The sequence below is a fragment of the Aristolochia californica genome, unplaced genomic scaffold, assembly GCF_029961685.1.
Source record: "Aristolochia californica isolate CCGP_79_NKW_82.1479 unplaced genomic scaffold, dmAriCali1.0.hap1 SCAF_10, whole genome shotgun sequence".
Classification (NCBI taxonomy): domain Eukaryota; kingdom Viridiplantae; phylum Streptophyta; class Magnoliopsida; order Piperales; family Aristolochiaceae; genus Aristolochia; species Aristolochia californica.
Genome location: NW_027181771.1, coordinates 24,500,665 through 24,523,605, shown reverse-complemented (window position 1 = coordinate 24,523,605; position 22,941 = coordinate 24,500,665). Strand labels below are relative to the sequence as shown.

General features: G+C 33.4%; 1 protein-coding gene and 2 pseudogenes across 1 annotated transcript; 1 reads left to right on the top strand and 2 right to left on the bottom strand.

The window, feature by feature from the left end:
* The first annotated feature begins 3,523 nt into the window (after positions 1-3,523).
* Positions 3,524-3,642, top strand: LOC137943316 (5S ribosomal RNA; annotated as a pseudogene).
* A 2,038-nt stretch (positions 3,643-5,680) lies between these two features.
* Positions 5,681-6,525, bottom strand: LOC137934313 (uncharacterized; annotated as a pseudogene).
* Positions 6,526-12,822: 6,297 nt separating this feature from the next.
* On the bottom strand, positions 12,823-13,581 carry LOC137942973 (F-box/FBD/LRR-repeat protein At1g13570-like). The gene has a single exon (XM_068788688.1). The coding sequence runs from the start codon at positions 13,579-13,581 to the stop codon at positions 12,823-12,825; it is 759 nt and encodes a 252-aa protein (XP_068644789.1).
* Between the last annotated feature and the right edge of the window lie 9,360 nt (positions 13,582-22,941).

Here is a 22,941-nt window from a genome sequence, read left to right as displayed (position 1 = left end):
ATAATTTAACCTCACGTAGTAATTGTTATATTTAAGTGATTAATTTGGATTGGATAGAAACATTTAAAACAATTGGTTAGTCGCCCACAACAATAGAAAATTCCTTTAGAGATAAATTTATGATGCCATTATAAAGTGATATAAATTGTTTATGTGTTATAATCTAAGCCTAATCACATGTTGATTTATTTTTTTGAATTTATTTACGGGGGTAAATATTCAATTTACTATTCCATTCCATGTTTTAGTAAGCATTGTTGTTTATTTTGTTATTCTTCAAACTTTATATGTTCCGAATTTTGATTCCTCCAATATTATTCCTCTGAATGGTAATAATTAAGCTCTTTGTTGGTCATTTCTTCTATTAAATAGCATTGACATATATGACTCTTTCATTAGCAAAGTCATCACATTTTCTCTTGGTTGGTCATATATGACTCTTTCATATCAGCTCTTCATCTCATGTTCTATTTCTTTTTTATAAGATTAACATATTAGACTCTAGTTGATAAAGTACTAACACGTTTTGGTTATTCAATTTGTTGTTCTTTATGAAATCCTCTGGTAATGTCATGAGTTAAATTAGCACAAATGAGGAGAACCATGCTTTTAGTTCATGTTATGAAGTTATAATTGGATATCTTATTTTTATACTATGTTTTATTTGAGTCATTAAAAATATTAGGCATAGGAATTGATTCTTAAAATATTAAGAGAGAAAACAATTAATTGATTGTATAATGAGTACATTGTTTCTCTATTTATAATAGAGAAAACTCACAGAATCAAAATAAAATTAAACCTACCCATGTTCCACTTACAACTTGAATAAAACTCCAAATACGAAACAAAGTAAATCACTATTACAAAAAACTAATAGAATCAAAAGATTTCTTATGTAAGTTTCTTTCCCATGAGACTCAAATAAGACTTTTTCATACTAATTCTTCCACCATGAGACTCCTTTACCATGAAAATCATATTAGACTCTTCCATATTTGCTTCTTCAACACTCCTCTCAAATTGGAGTTCCTAACCTTCATCTCTATCCTCCTCCTTACTTAGATGTTCTTTATTTCTAAAAAAAATTTACCACCACTACTTCTCAACACCTCTTCTTTTGAACTTCTCCTTCTACTTCTCTCCATTAAGTGACCCTTTCCTTTTAAAGAGGATCAAATTGTACATAGCAAATATAAGAGAAGAAAGCATCACTCTAGCGAAACGATAAAACTATATATTCCTTTCAAAATGGTATATGTTTGAAAAAAGATTCCTTTCAATTTCAAAGGCAGAAATGCCCAATTTTAGTGCAAGAAAAAAAGAAAGAGTATTTACAATTTTAATGGTAGCTCACAAAAATATACTACTTTGGTGAATAAAAAAACTTAACTCACTCTGACTGTTGGGTGCACTCTTGTTCTATGTAGGAAGTATAGCCAGTGCTCTTAAGTGATAAAAAAAATACAAGAAATTTCATTACCTATTTCAAAATTCTAGAATTTCTAGAGGACTAACAAAAGTGACCATTGTTTTATACCAAGAAGGTGACAAAAGAAGTAGAATGATAACACAAAATTAACCAGAATAGTAACTAACCAATGGAGCACAAAATTGACTAAAAATGTTGGCCACAAGAGTTTGACTAAACAATTGACCCAAAAAAATTACTTGAATTTTAATAATAAATTAAATACAATGGAGATATACCTTGGAGAAAGGGGGAATGCACCATGGAGTTTAACTAGAAAATTAGTTGGAGTTAACTGCAGTATCATATTCATATGGCCTTCGAGCAAAAAAATCTTTCCTCATGGACACTCTTAGAATCCCAACATATGGCCTAACTTACTATGATGAAAGAAGGCTAGTTTGCCTCCCAAATGAACAAGAAATAACTTAAAAGAACAAAAAAAAAGAGCTTTGAAAATAACGGAAACTTCTTTGCATAAAATGAAGATGGTTTACACTTGTGGTTACAAAACCTACTTATATGCAAACTAGGGATAAGAATCCTTATCCCTTCATCTTACATGGATCAGTATGATCTTCCCACCTAAGTACGAGGTTTACCCCTTTATTTAAATTCAAACTTGGCATTATCACAAATGCCTAAATAAGCTCATAAAATATAATTCAAGAGCATTTGAATCGATCCGAGTTAAAATTTAAATTTTAAACGAGACAAAGAAATTGATAGCCAGCCTCTACAGCTTGAATGCATGCGTGCCACTCACCTACACACGTGCCTTGCCTATGTGGCTCACCCACGCACCTCACCTATATCCTCACCCACGCCTGGGTGGGGGGCAAGGGTTGGGTCGGGATTAATTAAATAACACATTTAATGTAATACATAACTATCTTGAACATAGCTAATACTAATTAATTAATGACATTATGTGTTTACTAATCATATAATTACTGATTAAGTAAGAAATAATTTAATACCCGATGATTTATGCTAATTAATCGGCCAAGTGACCTATTTAATGTAATAAATAATCAATTATTTAATAGAAAATGTAGTAATAACTTACTTATCTAATTAATCAAACACATTCTAGTTATATAATTAGGATGGGTGACTTCCTGAGAAGTCTTCGTGTTGCACCTCTTTTTGCCCTATTTTTCATTGTCACCAGCTAATTTCTCCATCGCATTGCTGCGTTTAGGGGGGTGACAAAACACATTTGTATATATAATTTCTTTTCTTTTTTAACGGTTTGAAACTTTTGGGTAGAAGAGAAGAGGGGAAAAAAAGAAAAAAAGTATGAATTTTTTTAGTTTTTCTTTATTAATGCAGTTTGCTACACTTTCGACACAGACGATCAATGTTTTATTCTTTAACCCAACAAAATGGCGCTCCTTTTTTATTTTTTATATCTCAATTTTTGCATAAGATTATAATTTTTATTTTATTTTATGTAGGGAATGTGGAAAAGATCGACAGAACACGGGGGTATAGTGAAGCCGGAGAAGGGATTGGTAGCATGGAGAGGGTAACACAAACGAGTGCGAACATACTAGCACCAATGCACCAGATCCCATCAGACCTCAAAAGTTAAGTGCGCTTGGATGAGACTAGACCTAGGATGGTTGACCTCCTAGGCAGTCCTCGTGTAGCACCCGTTTTTTCCCATTTTTCCTTTGCCACTAGCTAATTTCTCCCTCGTAATGCCACGGTTAGGGGCGGAAAAAAATATTTGTATATATAGTTTGTTTTCTTTTTTAACTATTCAAAACGTTTGGGCAGAAGAGAAGAGGGGGAGAAAATAAAAAAAGTACTATTTTGTTTTGGTTTTCGTTAATATTGTAGTTTTGTTCAGTTTCAACACGAATGATAAATATTTTATTCTTTAAGCCAACGACATAACGCTTTTAAATTTTTATGTCCTGATTTTTGCTGAAGATTTTATTTTTTTATTATATTTTATGTAGGGAATGTGGAAAAGACCGGAAAAATACGGGGGGAGGGGGAAACTGGGGAAGGGATTGGTAAGATGGAGAGGGAAACACAAACGGGTGCGATCATACCAACACTAATGCACTGAATCCCATCAAAACTCCGTAGTTAAATGTGTTTTGGCGACGGCAGTACTTGGATGGGTGACCTCCTTAGAAGTCCTCTTGTTGCACCCATTTTTACCCTTTTTTCCTTTGCCACCTGCTAATTTCTCCCTCGTAATGCTGCGGTTAGGGGCAACAAAACATATTTTTATATATAGTTTGTTTTATTTTTTAACGGTTCGAAATGTTCAGGTAGAAGAGATGAGGGAAAAAACTATGATTTTGTTTTGTTTTCCATTATTAATGTAGTTCGGTTAAGTTTTGACACGACTGAACAACATTTTATTTCTTTAATCCAATCACATAGCGCTCCTTTTTAATTTTTTATATCTCGATTTTTTCTTAAGATTTTAATTTTTTATTTTATTTTATGGAAAGAATGTGGAAAAGACCGACAGAACACGGGGGAAGAGGGAAGCTAGGGAAGGGATTAGTAGGATGGAGAGTAACACAAATGGGTGCGATCAATAAAATTTGGCATTTTGATAAATGTGGTAGAAAGAAAAAAATTTGAGTAAGATAAGCAAGCTAAAACATTTTTGCAATTTCAGTTAATGTAATAAGAATCAGTTTCTATTCTCTTTTTCCAATGAACTAACCCATCAACTCATAAAATAGTTTTTAGACATGTAGAAGATTGAATTTTCAGCATATATGATGTTAATGCTGAGTAATTTCAGATCACCTTTGTGCTCACTCTAGGAAAACAACACACAAAGTAATTGACTTCAGTTCTAATAGGAGAGGTTAGTCAACTCACGCAGGTGATGAACTTCAGCCGCATTACTCAGTTCATCACCTGACATCGTTAGTGGAGCACCAGCGCATGATTCTTGTTGATGAATCAAAAGAACCCAAAAATCATCTCTACAGTTTAATTTCAAGAATCTGGATTCCGCAGTATATTGAGAATCATTTGGATGAAGCGGGCAAGATGCCTCGAACCCTCGTCAAATTTTTTCTTTTCAGTCTCTCTTCTGCACTCTTCCCTCTCTCGGTCTAATTCTTCTCTCGTCTCTTCTTCCTCCGAAATTTTTTTCCTCCCTCTCGTCCTCCATCTCCCTTCTCCCTTCTCCATCTCATTGTGAACGTCCTCTCGGCCTCCCACTCCCTTCTCCCTGTAGCTATTCTCTCTTCGCCCAAAATACCTCCCGATTTCGTTTGATTTCCCCCATTTCAATTTCAATTTTCTTTGATTTTTGACATTTCAGCGTCAATTTCTTCAATTCTACTTCGATTCGGCTTCGATTTCACCCTTCGACTACGGTTTTCCCAAAATTTAAGAAGGTATGTCTATACCCTAACTTTGTTTATTATTTTAGTGTTGTATTTGATTTAATTTTAAATTTTGTACGTAATGTGTATTAATTGTTGCTTAATTGTGGGATTTAGGGTTGGGGTTTATGGTTCAATTTTGTCTTCGTAGGGTTTAATTTTGGGATTAGGGTTAGGGTTTATTGTATTTTTAGGGTTTAGTTTTTTTTTAAATTTTTTTAGAGTTCTCAGTTTTTGGGTTTTTGGGCTTTTAGGGTTTTTTAAGGTTAGGTTTTAGGGTGTAGGTTCTGGTTCTAGAATTAGGGTTTAGGGTCAATAGGGTTTAGGGTTTGGGGTGTTGAGTCCAGTTCAAACAATGCTGAGTCGCCTACATAGGCGTCCATAAGCCAACGAAACCCGACCCCCCATGTCTGAGAGGTCCAATTTGTAATGACTGCGAAATCATATGGGACTCTACCAGGGATGTTCAGTGAATTTGGACTTGATATGTGTGTTTTTGCACTGTTTAGTTTATCTACAATGGAAATAGTTTGGTTAATCTTGAAATGTTTTAGAATGTTGTTGAAAATTTTTGAAGTGATGTAGAATGATTTTGCCATGTGGAGAGGAGATTCAGGTGTTTAAATATCCACCACATGGTATTTTATTTTTTGTGGTTTGATGAGGACCATCTCGGATTTAGATTATAAATGGTTGTAAGAAGACCACAAATTGCTCGATATTATAACATTTGGATCTTCGAATAAGACAAAAAAATGCTCGATCTCTTGGTCAAATAGGTGAATATAGGGAATAGGTTGCCCAACAGGGTTTGGAAGCATGAGGTATATATGGACTATCGCCCGAACGTCCCAACCACAATACCCCAAGATTTAACTTTCCTTGTATTCAATATTTCTTTTTTCTGAGCTTCTTTCATCCCATTAAGATCATATTCTTCCAAGAAGAAAACTTTGAGATATGGATCATATTGAAATGCCCTAATATGGGGGTTTGCTATAATAAATGCCTCTAGATGGAATCTACCATCTGCAACAAATACAACAACATCAACTGCAACACTATTAGGACATGTAGTAGATGCACTTCCACTGAAGACAAAGGTTTAGACTGTGGAACAATGATATCAATACTAGAGTCAGCTAAAGTAGATTTAACGGCTCTTACAACTGCTGAGAATTGGATGGTCCATGCCACTGCAATCTTTTTGTCACAAAAAAAAAGCTTTAATTGTATTAATGATATGGTCTACCTCAATTTTTATTTCAATGAAAACATATAAAGCAGGGATTTTGGTGTAATCTATTGGGACTAAACAGCTATGCCTGTAATGGATCAAAAGATCCAGAAAAATCATCCACACAGTAGCATACCCCATATGTGATGTCAACTAGAATAATGCACTCATCAACAGAAGCAAAGGTTTCAAAAATTTCGGAAAGAACAAGTGAGTACATGAGGAGACCATCGATGAATTGAAGGGCGACCCTTTTGGTGCCGGAAGATACAATTGACCATATTGATTTATGAATTTCGAAGTTATAATTTGAGGGGAGCAGGGAAACTGCAGTATCGAGGGAAGGATTGCTAAGAATCGAATCAGGGACTTGATTTATGAAGAAAGAAACGCTTAGGAGGGGGTCTCGGGTTTTTGGAGGAAAGAATAGTGTTGGGTTCCATCTGACTAGCAAGCAACGTGAAAGAAGATTTCCAAGAAAGTCACAATAGTTATCATTGGCAGACTCACCTTTTCTAGAGAAAACAATGAGAAGCGAATTGGAACAAACAAAATACTTGAAGAGTAAAAAATACAGCATGAACCAATATGCTTTACTTACAGAACTTAGAATTCTTCTATAAGACCTTTACTTCACAAAATTTCTATAAAACCTGTCCTATGCGTGCAAAATTTGGTTTTAATGGGGAAAGGAGGAATTTTGGGTTTTAATGGGGAAAGGAAAAATTTTAGGTTTTAAAGGATGGGTTGGCATGGTGCTATATGAACAAGTTTTACTAACGTGGGAAGTTGATGAATCGCATGAGGATTCCAAAGGTTGAAATCAGATAATTTGGGAAATAAGTTTAAAAAGTCATTATTCAGGTAAATAAAAATTTGAAATCCAATATTCGAGTACAATTCCTTGAAATATAATAAAAATAATAATAATTTTCCAAAAAATCCTTCTTATTACATGAGTTGCTAATTGGGTGTAATTAGATTGGACAACAACAACCTTCATGTAGGGCATATTGAGTGAGAATTTCTTAAAACCACTAAAATTTAAAATTTTGATCAATTCCATTTCTATAATTTTTTTGAGAAAATTTTACTTTTGTGCAATGGTACCCCACCTATAAAGTAATATTTAATTAATCTATCAAATAATTACATAAAAATTTTAAAGCTACAACAATTCAAAGTAATATTTAATGAATTTCTTCTTTTGCATGTTGAAGATTAAAATATAATTTTAGTTATTGAGATTTATGTTTCAATTGCATAATTCTAAACTTTTTTCAATCTATCCTTTAACTTTGTCTCCATAGCACAACAAGGGGCATCAATAGATGACAAAAATTCAAAATACTGGCGCTAGTACTACATCATGACTTAAAAACTATCAACTATGAAATCTCCAACCAGCGAAATATCAAGGAAGGAAAGTAGAGCTCCATGTTTAGCAAGTATTACGTAAAAGGAAACTCTAGGGAAACAAGGATTCCAAATCCGATTAGAATAGGTAGCCTCTTTGGTTTATATATAACTGAGGTAGGACTTGCTCTCTTCTGCCTTGTAGAATTGCCGGATCATACCATCCTCCTTTAGTCCACATTTTCCATCTTTGTAGTCGAATCTTGCTCTATTCTTGCTTCTTGGGGATCGACCTACTACTCTTATATTGTTTTAATGGAGGTCAGCTTGCCCGAAAACTGGTAGGGAAAAATCGTCGAAAATCTGTCAAGCCCCGTCTTTAGGTTTGTGACAACCAATTTCCTGGTGTCTTACAAGTTATAGCTAATTTTCAGGTTTGTTACACCAAATTTTACAAGTGCATTCAATGACTGCATTGTTTGTTATGGTCAAAAATGTGTAACCAAGAGTTATATAAAGCAAGAGACACTTAAGAGCGATGAGAGTAGGGAAAAATAATCAAGAGTGTTTTGTCTTTACTTTCATCTTCTTCTTCTTCTTCTTTTGCATTTTTCTAAAGAATTGCTGCAAAGATGATGAACAACATTGCTATACTACAATCGATCCATTTGTAAGCCTTTTCTCATTGGTTCGTCTATTTACAATGTGCAATTCTGATACTCTCTCCATTGCTATTTGAATCTTTCTTTGTTTTTTTCTTTAATGGTGGTTTCTTAAATCATCTAAACTCTATTTAAGTTTGTTTGCTTGCTTATCATAGGTAAACACTACGGAGTCCTAACAAGAATTTTACTAGAGCTCCGCCATTACCTAAGATATTGACAAGTTGAACTATCCATTTTTTCAAATTGAAATGCTCAACTCAACCAGTCTAGATGCTAAACTGGTTGGGTTGAGCATTCGATTTGACAAACATGATGGTTCAAGGTAGTAGCTGAATGGGTTGATCATTCAATTTGAAAATTTTGAGTTCAAGAGGTCTACATCCTTGGATAGATCGAAGAAGAAGACGAGGTCAAGGATGAGCATCTTGCTAACTTCATTCAAGGAAGGGATCTTTGAAAATTGGCTGGTCAGAAACTCTACCCTCATCAAGTCTATAATAGTGTTATAAATCAATAGGGGTTTCCACATGTTTATCCATTGCCTCAATTGAATTGATGTCATCACTGAACACTTCAATGGAAGAAATGAGAGTAAGTGGTGAATAATATTTTTTGGTACCTTGATGATACTGTCAGTCTTCTCAATGAAGGGTTCTCTTATGCTGAAAGTTCATTGACTAACTTTTTGTTTGTTATGCACTGCTATTTGTGATATGAAATAACAAAAAAATATTAGGTTATTCAATGTATTTTCTGGGCAAAAACTTGAGTTCAAGTGGACTACATCTCTGGATAGTTCGAAGTAGAAGTCAAGGTCAAGGGTGTGCGTCACGGTAGCTTCATCCAAGGAGGGGATGTCGTTGAAAGTGGGCTTGTCACAAACTTGGCCCTTGTACCCAAGTCTCTTCAGGTTCGGCTTACTTATCTCCATCTCTTCATCCGAAGATGATCAATCTTCACTGCTTTCGTTTTCAGTGTATAGTAATGAATGTTCTCTAGGATTAATATTTATTCCATAACTTGTCCCCTCAACAGGTTTGTTTGTTGCATTGAAGAGATGATGCACTACTTCCTATCTGAGGTATTTTACATGTGCTAGTTGTAACTATGGCTCACCTCATCTATATTTATATCTATTTATATATCTAGATCTATCTATATACCAAAAGAATGAGGTCAAGAGGATATCGGAGTTCACCAACATCGCAACCCCTCCTCTCACCACGTCAACCTCTTAAGCAAAATGAGAGTTGAGTGAAATTTTGAGAGAACATAAAATCAGATTGATTTAGGATCTTCAAAGAAACGAAAGAGATAATGAAAAAATCGTAGAACCAAGTTGCAATTTCAGTTTGACGAGATAATGACTATAGAGAATCGAGTTTGTAAAGTTGGGTCCAAGGCTTATCCAAAATGACTTGACCCCAAGATATAAAGTATAAGTCAGTAGTATACTGTAAAGGGAACCAGCTTAAAGAGTGGAAGAGGTTGTTCTTGGCGATTAACATTTTTGCATCTTTGTACACGACCCAACGCCATTGGAAGGTATACAGTAAAGAGATTTAAAAATGGGAAAGGACCACGATTGTCACATCAATAATCCACCAATGTAATCACTATCTATTTCCTCCTTGAGGTAGCCGTGAGATTTGGCGCTGCTTTCTTGTCTTCCTATGCTTGTTCTTGTTTTCGGCGCCGGGAACCAGCTTAAAGAGTGACCTCCCCCTGAAAGTATGAAGGGGAATCATGACACTGCCAGGCGAACGATAATCAATAGGGTTGTGAAAACTTTGATAATCTTTGGCATCTCCTTCCGGGGAAAGATCAGGGCTGTCCCAGAAAGTATGCAGGTGCTTCACTTCAGTATTTTTTAATTGAATTCTCCTTATCTTCTTCATAATTGTTCTTTTCCTTGTTTTTGATCTTAAAGATTGCTACTTTGCACTGAAAGTCTGGAGTGCTTAGAAGGTGGGAGCATCAACTATTTTCATTGCGGATAACACTGAAGAATTGGCCACATATGTGCACAATATAACTATCCCATATGTTTTTTTCAGCATAAGTTTTGGCTAATCAGATTACATAAACCCCTATTTATAATAGAGGAAAGTAGTAGAGTCCAATTACAATTAAACTACTCTTGTCCCAATTACACCAAAACTCTAACACTTAAAGATAAGTCCTAGCTTAATTAAATAACTCAACATAAATAGAAGACTAATATAACTAAAACACCTTTAAACTAAAACTCTTCTATGAGATCTCCTTCATAATAAATTTTGGATTTGTAAGACTTCTCATAGTGAGAGTCATGTAAGAGGCTTCCATATCTTCTCTTCAACAGATTCTTTGCTACCAAACAACATAAAATAATTTTCTCTCTCCTTTTATTGTAGTTTCTTTTGTTTTATGTGGGTTCCATACAGGTTCGTAGGGAAAGAGAGAGAGAGAAAGCGAAATCTAGGGTTCTTTAGAGAATGCACTCCTTTGTGTTAATGTGCTCAAGAGAAAGTACACAAGAAAATAATTTTTTGTGTGTTAGAATGCTCTTTAAAAATATAATGGAAAGTAAAAAAATAATTTACTAATAAAATACTTTTAAGTTAAATAGTTTATATCTTACTTAATTAATAATAAAAATTTTAAAATAAGTTTTATATTTAATTAAATATATCAAATAAAAAACTATCATAAAAGTACCAAAATACCCCCATAATTAAATGTTACTTTTATAATATTTAATTTCTCTGTAAGTTATTAAATAAATATAATATTAAAAATATGAAATCATATAAATACATAAATAACCCTTTTTTGAAATTCTAACCTTTTTTTTCTTCAAATGATTAAAATCCAACTTGGATCTATGTGACTCATCAACTTGTTTTACTTGTCGTTGAAGAAAATGAAAACTTGTGGTTTTAAAAAATAACCAAATCTTCAAATAGTGGACTTTAATGGAAACAAAATGTCTCTTTTTATTAAAAAGAGATATGTGTGTATCACAACACAAGTAGATTCAAAACAAAATTGGTTGAGTTATAAATACATAAATTGCTGAGAAACACCTAAAAATGATCCTGATGCTAAAAATGATTGAATAATAAATACTAAAATTACTGATAAAAACTTAAACAACTAACCTAATAATGATCCTAAATTTTTTGTTCCTCACCATGAAATTCTATTCTATGTCATTCACCCGATGAATAGAATTATGAGCTTGTTTCCTCATAATCTCTGATGCCTTTTCCTCTTCATGATGGCCAGTAGAGCAACAAACACACTAGAAAGCTACAAAATCTTTTCCACTGTGAGAGAGAAAGAACAATCAAGTCAACTCAGCATGACATCTTCTCTTCCTCTTTATCTCCTTGATTTGAGAGGACAAAGTCTGATTTAACCAAAATTTAATACATAAGGTAGATTTAAAGAGGCGAGACAAAGAAAACCCAAACGCAGATTCAAATTCTATTTTCAGTAGATCTCGAAGAGATCTGAAACAAGGAGAAGCAAAATCTGCTCAACTATTTCCCATCATTGAAACCAGCGATAAAAGCTTGTTCAAAACAAAAGGTGAAGATCTATACTTTCTCAATCCAATAGAACTCAACAAAAGGAAGTGATCTTGCATCTACAAAAAAATAGCAAAACAAGTGAACTAAATTTAATAGAAGCCCAAGGAATGCATTTCACCTTTAGAAGATAAGTGCCCGTGCTTCAGTAGTTTGACCAATGACAATTTCTATTTTTCATGTTCTTGGAGGACCTGGGAATATAAGGAAAGTGCAATGCATAATTAAAAAAATAGTTAACTTTAAGAGGATTTAACAACGTAAACATTGTAGTCACCATACAACAGAATTGCAACTTGCCATATGCACACAATCAGGCAAGAGTGACGAAGAGGTAGAGATTTTCACTATCCCATTTTTGAGAAAAATTCTCTTCTTCGTTAAATACTAAAGTGTCAGATTCCTATATGCCGACACTAGAAAAAACATTCAAGAGGGCTCTAGCTGCCACAAAATGTAAAACATTTGCATGACTAATGCACCAGAAGTCATCTTGGTGACATGACATTCATTGATATCGTTGTATCTAGATATCTGATAAACGAATGAAAAATGATGACTCCATTGACTACTTTTGTATTACGGGTATGACTCCAGTGTTCGGTTGAGAAAAAAGTGATAAATTGAGCAAGCAGCCAATGAGGGGTTCCACTTAAGAAAACAACCAAATTTATCTCCTCTTATGTGTTGCTAGTGGAAACAGGATGTCAAAAAATAGGAACAAAATTATATGATTACATGCCTAGGACATTTATAAAAGTTCACCTTTATATAGATCTTTTTTTCTGAAGGAGAAAAAGGACAAAAGGGTGTAACTGAAAAGCTTAAACATCTTAGCTTGATCAACTCCAAATATGTAAAAGAACGTCATCACATGACCCTTCAGCAAGGAGTATCATAGACGAGGAACTAGTCAGGTTGACCAAACCAGAATATGTATTGTTACAAAAACAGAAATGGGCAGATGGAAACGTACCGGATGAGTACTTGTGACTTTAACTTCTAGGGAGCTTACATGTGAAAGCTTCGTCAATAAATTCTGCCAGAGATGCAACTTGTAGTCAACCACGATGAGCTGTAGGGTAGCTTCATTTATGGAGGAGACATCAATGAAAATAGGCTTGTCACAAACTTGACCCTTGTACTAAAGATTCTTCAGGTTTGGCGTTCTTATCTCCATCTCTTCAATATCAAAACATGACTCTAGTGTTAATCTCTTCAATTGAAGATGGTCAATCTTTATTGACTTCAGGGAGTCATAGTAACTGATAGTTAAGTCCTCAAGAAGAGGGGAGCCAAGAATTATCTCACCTAATTGAATACCATTAATTGTCACACCATTGAGAGCAACACTTCTTAGGGCTTTGTAACCCTTTAAATCATGCGGAGGCTCTAGTATGCACCAAGTTAAGTCGAGAGATGATATTGATAGACTAGAGAACAAAGAGTTTGGCATTCTGAATTTATTCATCCCCCACCTGATATCATCATCATTTGTCGAGTCGGAGTGCCTTACATTTCCATTCAAATCAAGCACAAGGTCTCCAACTCTAACTTTGACAAACTCAATCCACTCTATGAGATCAGACGAGTGTCTATCACCGGGAGAAAAGAACATGTGAAACTTCTTAACCTTGTCTAGAGTATGAAGCTGTAAAAGTTGGTGGACAACTTGTACATAATGTGTCTTCTTTAAATTGTTTGTGAATTCCTCATCGAAGTCTATAATAGTTGTGTATATCCATAAGGGTTTCCACATGTTGATCCATTGCCTAGATAGAATTGAAGTCTTCATTGCACACTTCAATGGAAGAAAAGAGAGTATATGGTGAATAATATTTTCTGGTAGCTTGGTAATACTGTCTTTCTTCTGAGTGAAGATTCTTTTATGCTGAAAGTACATTGAGTGACCTTTTGTTTGTTATGCACCGATGTTTGTGACGTGAAATAACAAAAAAAATATTGTGTTAGTCAATCTATTTTTAGGACAAAAAATTGGAAAAATATATTCAAAGGCTTTTTTTTTTTGGACAAAAAAATTATACATATTTCAATTGAATTAGAAGGAAATAATTTGTCCATTTGTTCACTGAAGGATTAATTATGAATGAATCCCGTTAACGAGATTAATCATTGCCTTTTGTTTCAAAGCCTCTACAAATGCCAATCACAACTACCACCTATGATTAGTCTCAACCCCAGTTCATGTGGAAAAATGCTTTGATATTAAATGATACCTATTGTAGGAGAAATAAGGGGCTTTTTAATTTTTTCATTTCATTATTTCAAATAGATGGCATTCAAGAGAAAAATATCTCTATGTGGATAAAGACTTTTGTATTTGTATTTTTTTATATTTTTTTCTAACAGTTACAAATGTTTCCATAAATTTAAACCAAAGGAAAAATTTTAGCAAGAAGTTCAAGAATTGCTACTTGATTTGGGAAATCTTAAGATTCAACAATTAAAGTATCAGGATCTAACATTATAATAAAATAAGAAATTAAAAATAAGAACAGCATAAAAATGGTTTATGTAACAATTTATGAAGAAATGTCATCTGGATAAATTTGTTTGAAGATACTAATTTTAAGCTTTATGGCTATTTTCCATTTCTTGTGCCTTAAACAAATGTATAAGGTTGGAAAGAGCAGCCACAAAATAAAGCTTTTCATTACTAATTGATGCAAAATTATTTTGTGTAACTAACATCAAACAAGAATACCATAAGTATGGGAAATGTATATATATTTTTTTTTTACAAAGATATGATGCTACTAAAAGGAAACAAAAAAAAGTTGACATAGTGGGCAAGATGGTATATATTGGTGTCAGGTAACATATCGAATAATATTCGATCTGATACATACTGTCTGCACCATGTGTTGCACTTTATAAGACATGTATCATATTTCAGGGCTCTACGATACCATATATCCAATACGTCTCACTTGATATGTTATATGTCTTGGTGATATAGGCACCCTTGGGTAAGTGGACCAAATTAAGGAAATCCAAAACTATTTAAAAGTGCTTGAGGAAAGAGAAGATTATGTTCACATAAAAACTAATTAAAAGATAAAAAGAGGCAAGCATAGTTGTGGCCAAGAGGAAGTAAACCAAAATTTGCATATGAGTTCTAGTAAAATCACAAAACTTAAGCGTAATAAGTTCTTATTGGAAGAAAAATGTGAGGAGCATGACTATGTCAATATTTAAAAGACAATATTTGGGAGAAATCTCATCATGGAGGCACAAAGAAGCTTTATGTCCATGACAAATGAGGTGATAATGAGAGGTTTAAACTCAATATGGTCACAATAAACTTTGTTTAAAGGGTACATTTTTTCACAATTGGATTATTGTCTATTTCATATTAATGATAAGATGATTCTTGAGGCATTAAATCCTCGTGTTAAGTTATTTTATGGTGTTTATATGTTCATAATTAGCTTTAAAATATCTTAATGCAATTAGATCTAAAAGGGGAATCAACTAGGGGTCTTAGCTTATTCCTTTATTATTTAAGTGCCTTACTTTGAGTATATTTTTGTTACCAAAATTAGTTATCAATAGGAATAGTAATGCTTCCACTAACATTTTTTTCTTAAAAAGGACTCAACATGCATTCAACTTTTAACGAAGGGAAGGGACTAGTAGGCAAGAGAAAAATGGAGCTGGTACAATCTATTAGGTCCAATGAAGGAGAAATATTGTGGGGGGGGGGGGGGGGGGGTGTTGGGCGTTCATGCCACTAAATTGACAACAACAACTAACTCACAAAAATTCATCTTTACTTAGATTTACAATCACAAACTAGGCACATAATCCAGACCATTAAAGGGGTTTCTAGTAGCAAAGTAGACTACACAAGCCTAGAGCTTCACAAGGATTTATAATAACTTATTAGGTACTAGCCTAGACTTAAGAATGAGAGTTTCAAGAGTGCTTGGCTACATGAGGACTTATATCAGACAATCATAGTAGCAATTCTTCACAACATTTCTTTTTCAGCCACACATGGATGCACTCAATGAAATTGAGGTTAGGATGGTCAATTTACAACATTATAAAATCTACCCAATGCTTGACCCAATTTACATGGGTTACTAGCTCCCTAATTGGTAGATTTTATAATCTACGGGAAAATAATAAACACAACCAATTCTATGTACCTATCTATGTAAGAAAATCTCAAATAGTCTTTAATCATTAGATTTCAAAATATAAGTCCAAGGTAAATCTTTGATTGGATTTTAAAACAAGGGTTGCACTCACCTCAATGGAATCAATGGTTTGAAAGTATAGCTCATGTGTAGTAGTAGTCTAAACCTCAGTGATTGATTTAAAAGTACGATGACACTACTTTAGTATTCTCAATCAAATACAATTTAAGATTTAAATGCAAATGCATGTATATACTTGAATTTTTAAATTCTACCCCAAACTTCTAATACTATGTAAAAACCATTTTAAATACCCTAATAAATCAACACACAAGAATGTATAATGTGATTAGAAAATAAGAAGCTCAAACAAGGGACTGCAAAACTAGTTTTGAGTGGTAACCATTCAAACAATCAATTGAGTATTGATTTAAATATGATCTTCGAATCAATAGGCTCACATTCAACAATCATAGTTCTAAGTATTTAAACAATATTTAAAAGAAAAAACATTGATACTATTATCTTTAGGAGGAAATACTCAAGTTCAGATTTTGACTTCCTTTGAGAGCTTGAGATGGTTAAAACCTCAAATTTGAGTCTAGGAGCATGAGCACTTCAAAAATTTTCTTTGGTAGCATGTTGAAAACAAGTTTGTGAGAGATCTTCTTAAATAGAAATCTCTCCAACATTAAAAAAAAAAACCATTAGAGTTAGAAAATGATATTTTGTCACTTACAAAAACAAGGTAAAAAATAAGTCCAAAAAATCTAATCAAATATATATTAAATCCATTTTTATTAAAAAACATATTGGTATGTCACTTATTGATCATTTGGAAGTGCTGTAACATCCAAATCTGGGCCTAAATTTTTGAAAAATTGAATTTTTGAAATAAGGGGTCGACTCTTGTATTGGGGCCAAAATCTTGTTTTGAAAATTTGGCTTGTTTGAGCAACACATGTTGTTGATCCCTCCATGGGGTCGTCTGCTTTCTTCTTAATTCGCATAGGTAACTTAATTGTATGTTGTCCTAAAAATTATATCCATGAGGATCATGAGACCGGCACATTCATCCTATTGCTCATGTGAAATGATTCTTCTTAACTAAGTTATTTTGGTCAGTACTAATTAATTTAGCCCCAAAGGTTCTAGCTAACTAATATATGAAACATAAATATGCCTAAAGGTACTTATTTATCATGCGTTGTCTCAAGTATATCTACTTGAGCTTTCTTAACTACATTATTTTGGAGAGTACTAACTAATTTAGCCTCAAGGATATTGGCTAACTACTATAAGAAACATTCATATGCCAAAAGGTATTTATTTTGAATGCTTTCTCACAAGTAAAGTATATCTAGCTTTAAACCTGATTTGGTAACATAGAGTTCATTGCTTCCAAGATTCTTTTGTGTGATTAAAGACGTAAATAGAACTGATATTTGGTATCACCCACAACTATGATCGCTTGGAAGACTTGTGCACATAACCACCCCCAAAGGAGGGACCTCAACCACCGCATACTCATTTAATTTTTTTATCTTACTTTGACCAAAACTTAGTGGATTAAAATTTGATTTGGAAGGGTTAGTATTTAAGTGTCACTCAGACAATTTTGAATATAGAAGTACCACAATTTCCATATCCTAAAGATTGATTTGAAGATTTAATTCAACAAGTAAATATATTATAAGATCGGTGGTACACATGATTTACTTGCATAGGGACTTCGATGGTTAATTAAGAAAATTAGATACTTCCTTATATTTAGTAGTGTTTATGGCCAACTCAGAAGGAAGAATTCCCTTTGACACTTTATCCAAAAATCTACAAAGTATATGTACGGAATTTTTCTTTTGCCTTATTTAGTATGCATTTTTATCTCAATATGCATGGTCTAAGATGTGTACTACATGTTGAGTACGATGAGTCTTGTCTTGAATTTTTCAAGACAACTTTAAATGATTTTATCAATCAATTTAAACCAAGAGGATGTAAGCCATATGTTGTGCCCTTTTGGAATTGATAATATCAGTCAACAAAAAGGGGGCAATTCAATGAAAATTAGCACAATAGTAGGTATTATATTATTTCCATATATCTTGCATTAAAGGCCAGATTGAGCTACCGTATTGCAAGTTTCTCAAGAGTGTGCTTGCTTTGTTGAGCGTATGCCATTTGGAAAGAAATTTTATCAATGTTGCCAATGATAGAGGTGGACGACACATTGACTTTACTTTAAGAGAAATTGACTGAATTGCCTTGTTATTTGAAATAGATAATTTCTTCTCTCAAGTGATGCTTTCTCCATCGAGATACTCAAAATGGAGTTGTATTTTCTATGTAAGCTACCAGATTGCAAGCCGCCTAGGAGTGTGATTGTCGTGTCGAGGTCTTTGATGTTTTCTATATCGACTGGGTCCTCTTGGTAGGAAACTCAAGAGTTTTATCTTCCACTCAACTTTTGCTAGAAAAAAATATTCCTTTGTGACTAAGAAGAGAAAAATGCAATGACAAGAACACAAAGTTTGCATTGTCCTTCTTTCGACCAATGCGTTGGATCGAATGACTCTGATACCAATTAGTTTGGAAACATAGATTAGGCTCAGACCCTTATAAATAAATCCTAATTTTATACAAAATAGGCAAGTATTTTAGTGCCAAATACAGAAAACAAAAGCAACAATTTTGGGGTTTTAAAATTAATTTATCGTCCCGTTGCACATTGCTCCACTTAAAAAACATAATTTGAAGAATCCAAAAAGGGTTAAACAACCCTAAAACGACCCTAGCTAGTAATAAAGCCATTGACATTGTTAGAAGAGAGGAAAGTAGGGTGTAAAGTGGAGTAAAAGAATCAAAGAGGAATTGAGTGTGGTACACATGATTTTGGTGTAAAAAGAGATTCAGATAGAGATTGAGAAATAGTAGGAGAAAAGAGAGGGAAAAGGTTGGATAAGTATTTTAGGATAGGAATTCATGTTGAATTTTTATTATTAATCCTTAATTTTCTTAGTACATTACAACTGAGAGAAAATGACTTGCACACTGGAGTAGAAGAAATACTTACCTTCACTCCAATTTCATGATTAAAAAAATCCACTAAAATGAATGACGCAATCCAATGATATTTTTGTCATCTCTAAATTTGTATGTAGTTTTAGTCAATCAATTAGGGCAAGTCCAATTTCATGAATCAATTGGAGAAGGTCCTAATTAATTTAGATATTTGTTTTATTTGACTTGCTCTTATTGATTCACTTCATTGGACTTAGTTTCTATATTGGACTTATCTAAGTGATTCAATTTGAAAAATCTACAAGGATTGTTTTTCGAATTTATGAGTCACATAAGACGTATAAGTGCCTTGATGGTTTTGCTCAATGAGAGACAATGTTTTCATATCCAACAAAATATTTTTCTCCATCATACTGAAAACTTTGAAAATGGCCTTCCACTTCTAATGATCACTTAAATTGTGAGGTCAATCCGATGGTGCTCACATCTGCAGGACCAATGGAAATGTCACTTCAATTGCTTAAGGTGGATCTACAACTATTGGTCAAATTTGTAGCTATAGGAATAAGGCTGCCATATACTTCCATTATTCTAGTTATCCTATGATGAAAGATATTGCATCTTAGTCTTGGCCTTCATGACTGGAACACTTATCATTCACACAGGCAAATTGAGAGTGTTAGTCCTAGAATACAAAATGGCTTGACTTTGTATTAACTTTTATAAACTGAGAGAATATAAGCTATTTAGTCCCAAATGGTTGAGCTCACTTCAAGAATGAATAATCTCGTTCTCAGACAGATTACATTGGGTTAGCATGACTAAACATCCCAAAAGATTAGTTTAATGAGGATCCCAATATTGATTTGGCTTATTCGTTTGACCAATATCCTGACTCTTACTAAACCATGAAAGAGTAGAAGACATAAGAGATATGCTTTTTGATTGGTTTTAAGGTAGAGTTTGCCTCATGATCAAAGGTATACTTGGAAGAATAGGCTGATGAATCCCAAGAGATTTTATGGATTAAGTCATTTGGCGCCTCAATGTTGACTCATTACATCATGTGGTTGAAGTAGGTCTCAAGGTGTTTTTGTATGCTGACTCAAGTGGGATATCGGTTTGGTTTAGAATATTATGAAATATTTTTGTTCCTGTCTACCATTGGTGTTAAAGGGAGAACTATGAGGAACCAACCTGCATACGAGAGGACTAGATTTTTCCTATCTATCATTTGGTGACTAAGTTAGTATAGAAGAACTACAAACTATACGGAAATCCTCCTCTATACAAGTTATAGTACAAGGTTTCTACACAAAGTGAGATGGGGAAGCATCACTAGGTATGAAGCAATCTCATAATTTTTTCAAGCATAAAATACTATTCGTTGCCATTTAGCGGGCAAACATGAATGATTATATTATAAAAACCTAAATTGCCACGGATCTGACAATTACACTTTAGTTTATTATATTAGTGCACATTGAAGGGGAAGAAGAGATTAATTGAAACCCAAAAATTATTTGTTTGCCTATTTTCTCTTTTTAGAAAGCTAACCGCCATTAAATCAGCCAAGGTTCCTACCTCAAAATCAAAGCTGATACAATTTTTCTCTGCTCCTATATCAATATGGACGAAACCAAGCACAATGCTTTTCTAAAATGCATTCAATAGATCAATAAAGGAGACAAACTAGATCAATTACACCCATAAAAGAATAGAAAAGTTAAGGATATGCAAAAAAAAAAAAAATCGCTGAAGAGATACCATTTTTACATTCCTTAGCTCATATCAATCCATGCTGCATGCATCTCAGTTTCTTCAAATAGAAACAGAAAATAAAAAAGAAACATATCGATAGGAAAAGAAAAAAATATAATAGAACAGAAATAAGAAATCTACGTAAGACGAAGCAGTCAATGATAGAAGAAAGAGAAGTTCATTTGAGAAGAAAACGAACCTGTAGAGGTTGATGATTGGAATTAAAGAAGTCGAATACCCCGTAGAGCCTTGAGAATGGATTACTAGCTTCAAAAAGAGCAGACAGAAGAGAGCCTTGGGGGAATCGTCTCACAAATAGAGAGGAAAACGAAGAGAGGAGAAGAGAGTAGAAAGGAGATGAGCAGAGAGGTTCAGGGGGATAGCAGTAAAGATAGAGAAGAAAGTGGGGCCGGTCGTCAATGATACCTCGTGTAAAATTTCTTATTGAATGACCGTTTTGTTTTATTTCCACGACAGAGCTTTTTTTTATTTTGTTAAGCCAGCCAATCTTAAGTCTTTCAATTTATTAGCTTGAATGCGAAATTACTGCTTCTTCTAAAAGCCCCCCTCCCCCCTCTCTGTTTTTTCTCTCTCTATGGAAAAACTTCCACTAATGGACAAAAGTTTTTTAATCAAGAATATAAAAACTTAGTCAAAAAATTAAAAGAAAAAATCCAAAATTTAGCTAAATTAAAAATGCCCTTAGATTCTGATTACATCACTATTGAAACTGATGGTAGCAACATTGGATGGGGCAGTGTACTTATTGCTGAAATTAAAGAAGAAGAACGTATCTGTAGTTATGCTAGTGGGAAACTAAAATAAAAAGGAATTATGAGTAGCATAAATGCAGAAATTTTAGGTTTTCGGCTTTTCATTATTAGTAAAAATGAATTTACATTAAGAACTGATTGTGAAACAATAGTAAAATATTTCCAAAGAAGCAAAGAAAATAAGATAAGTAGAAGAAGATGGCTAAATCTTGCAGATATAATTACAGGAAATGGATACAAGATAGAATTTGAACATATCAAAGGTAAAAATAATAGTCTTGCAGATACATTAAGTAGGAGATTTTTTTATTCATCCTTGGTTAATTGAAGAGATGTATCCTCCAGACCAGATGTCCTCAAGATCTTCTTCCTCAAGATTCAATAATTATGGACACGAATTTTTAAATTTTGGTAATAAAAAATTATTAGTTTTTCCTAAATCTAATATTACATTTAAGACTTTACCCCATATTACTGTTGGCAAAGAAGAACAATGCTTATTAGATAACTTATGGCTTTCTCAACAAAGATTTCCTAAAGTTCAAAAATAGTTTTTAGCCAGTATTAATTGTTTATCAGAATATTTTTGTCAGAAAAAGAAAAGTTTTAATTTTTATGTAGTTTTTAAAGGTAAAACTCTGGGAGTTTTTCATTCCAGGACTGAAGTAAGAGAAAGTATTCAAGATTTTCAAAGACCTACTTGTAAAGGATTTAATAATTTACAAGATGCCTTAGAAGTTGCTAAGCACAGTATATGAACTAATTATTATATAGCCCTGTCCTTAAGATTTATGAGAGAAGACCAAGTATCTTATGGGATTGCTAAAGATACTAGAAGAATTGTTTTTTGTGATCACTGTGAAACCCTATCCAAGACCATACAAAGAATCAATGAAAGAGAAGGTTACTCCAGGAAAAGAATGATTTTCAGAAAGAATACATAAACAACATTGAAGAAGAAAACAGACAACTCATGGCAAGATTAATAGGTACTTTTCAATCCAAATACCTACTAGTGAGGGTAATTCACTAGCTAGACCAGCTCAAATGGTAGTTGGTAAAGACACATCAAATCCGTTAACAGCTGGACATTTGCCAAAAATGACAGAAGAAAATAAGTAAGTCAAACAACAAATAGATCGAGAAGATATTAAAAGGATGATGAAAGAATATTTGCAAGAATATCTTAAAGAACAAGGTTATGAGAAACAAGACTTATACATATCCAGTAAATCTAGATATACAGGTACTCAGACTCTTCAGTGTTATTCTCAAGAACAAGACGAAGACTATGACTTTGACTCAGAAGCTATACACAATTTGACCACTTTAGATGGGAAATAGCAAGACAAAAGTTCTAAGAAGATTATCTAGAAAATAAAAAGGTAAAGGATACTTAGACTATTATTCAAGATAAGGGATATTGAGAAGATTATCTAGAAAATACTATCATTGACTCAGAATAAAGATAGACATGATCATGTTTGAGAAGACAAAAAATTCAGCCCACGGTTTAAGCACATGGTTTTCCAACCCATGGTT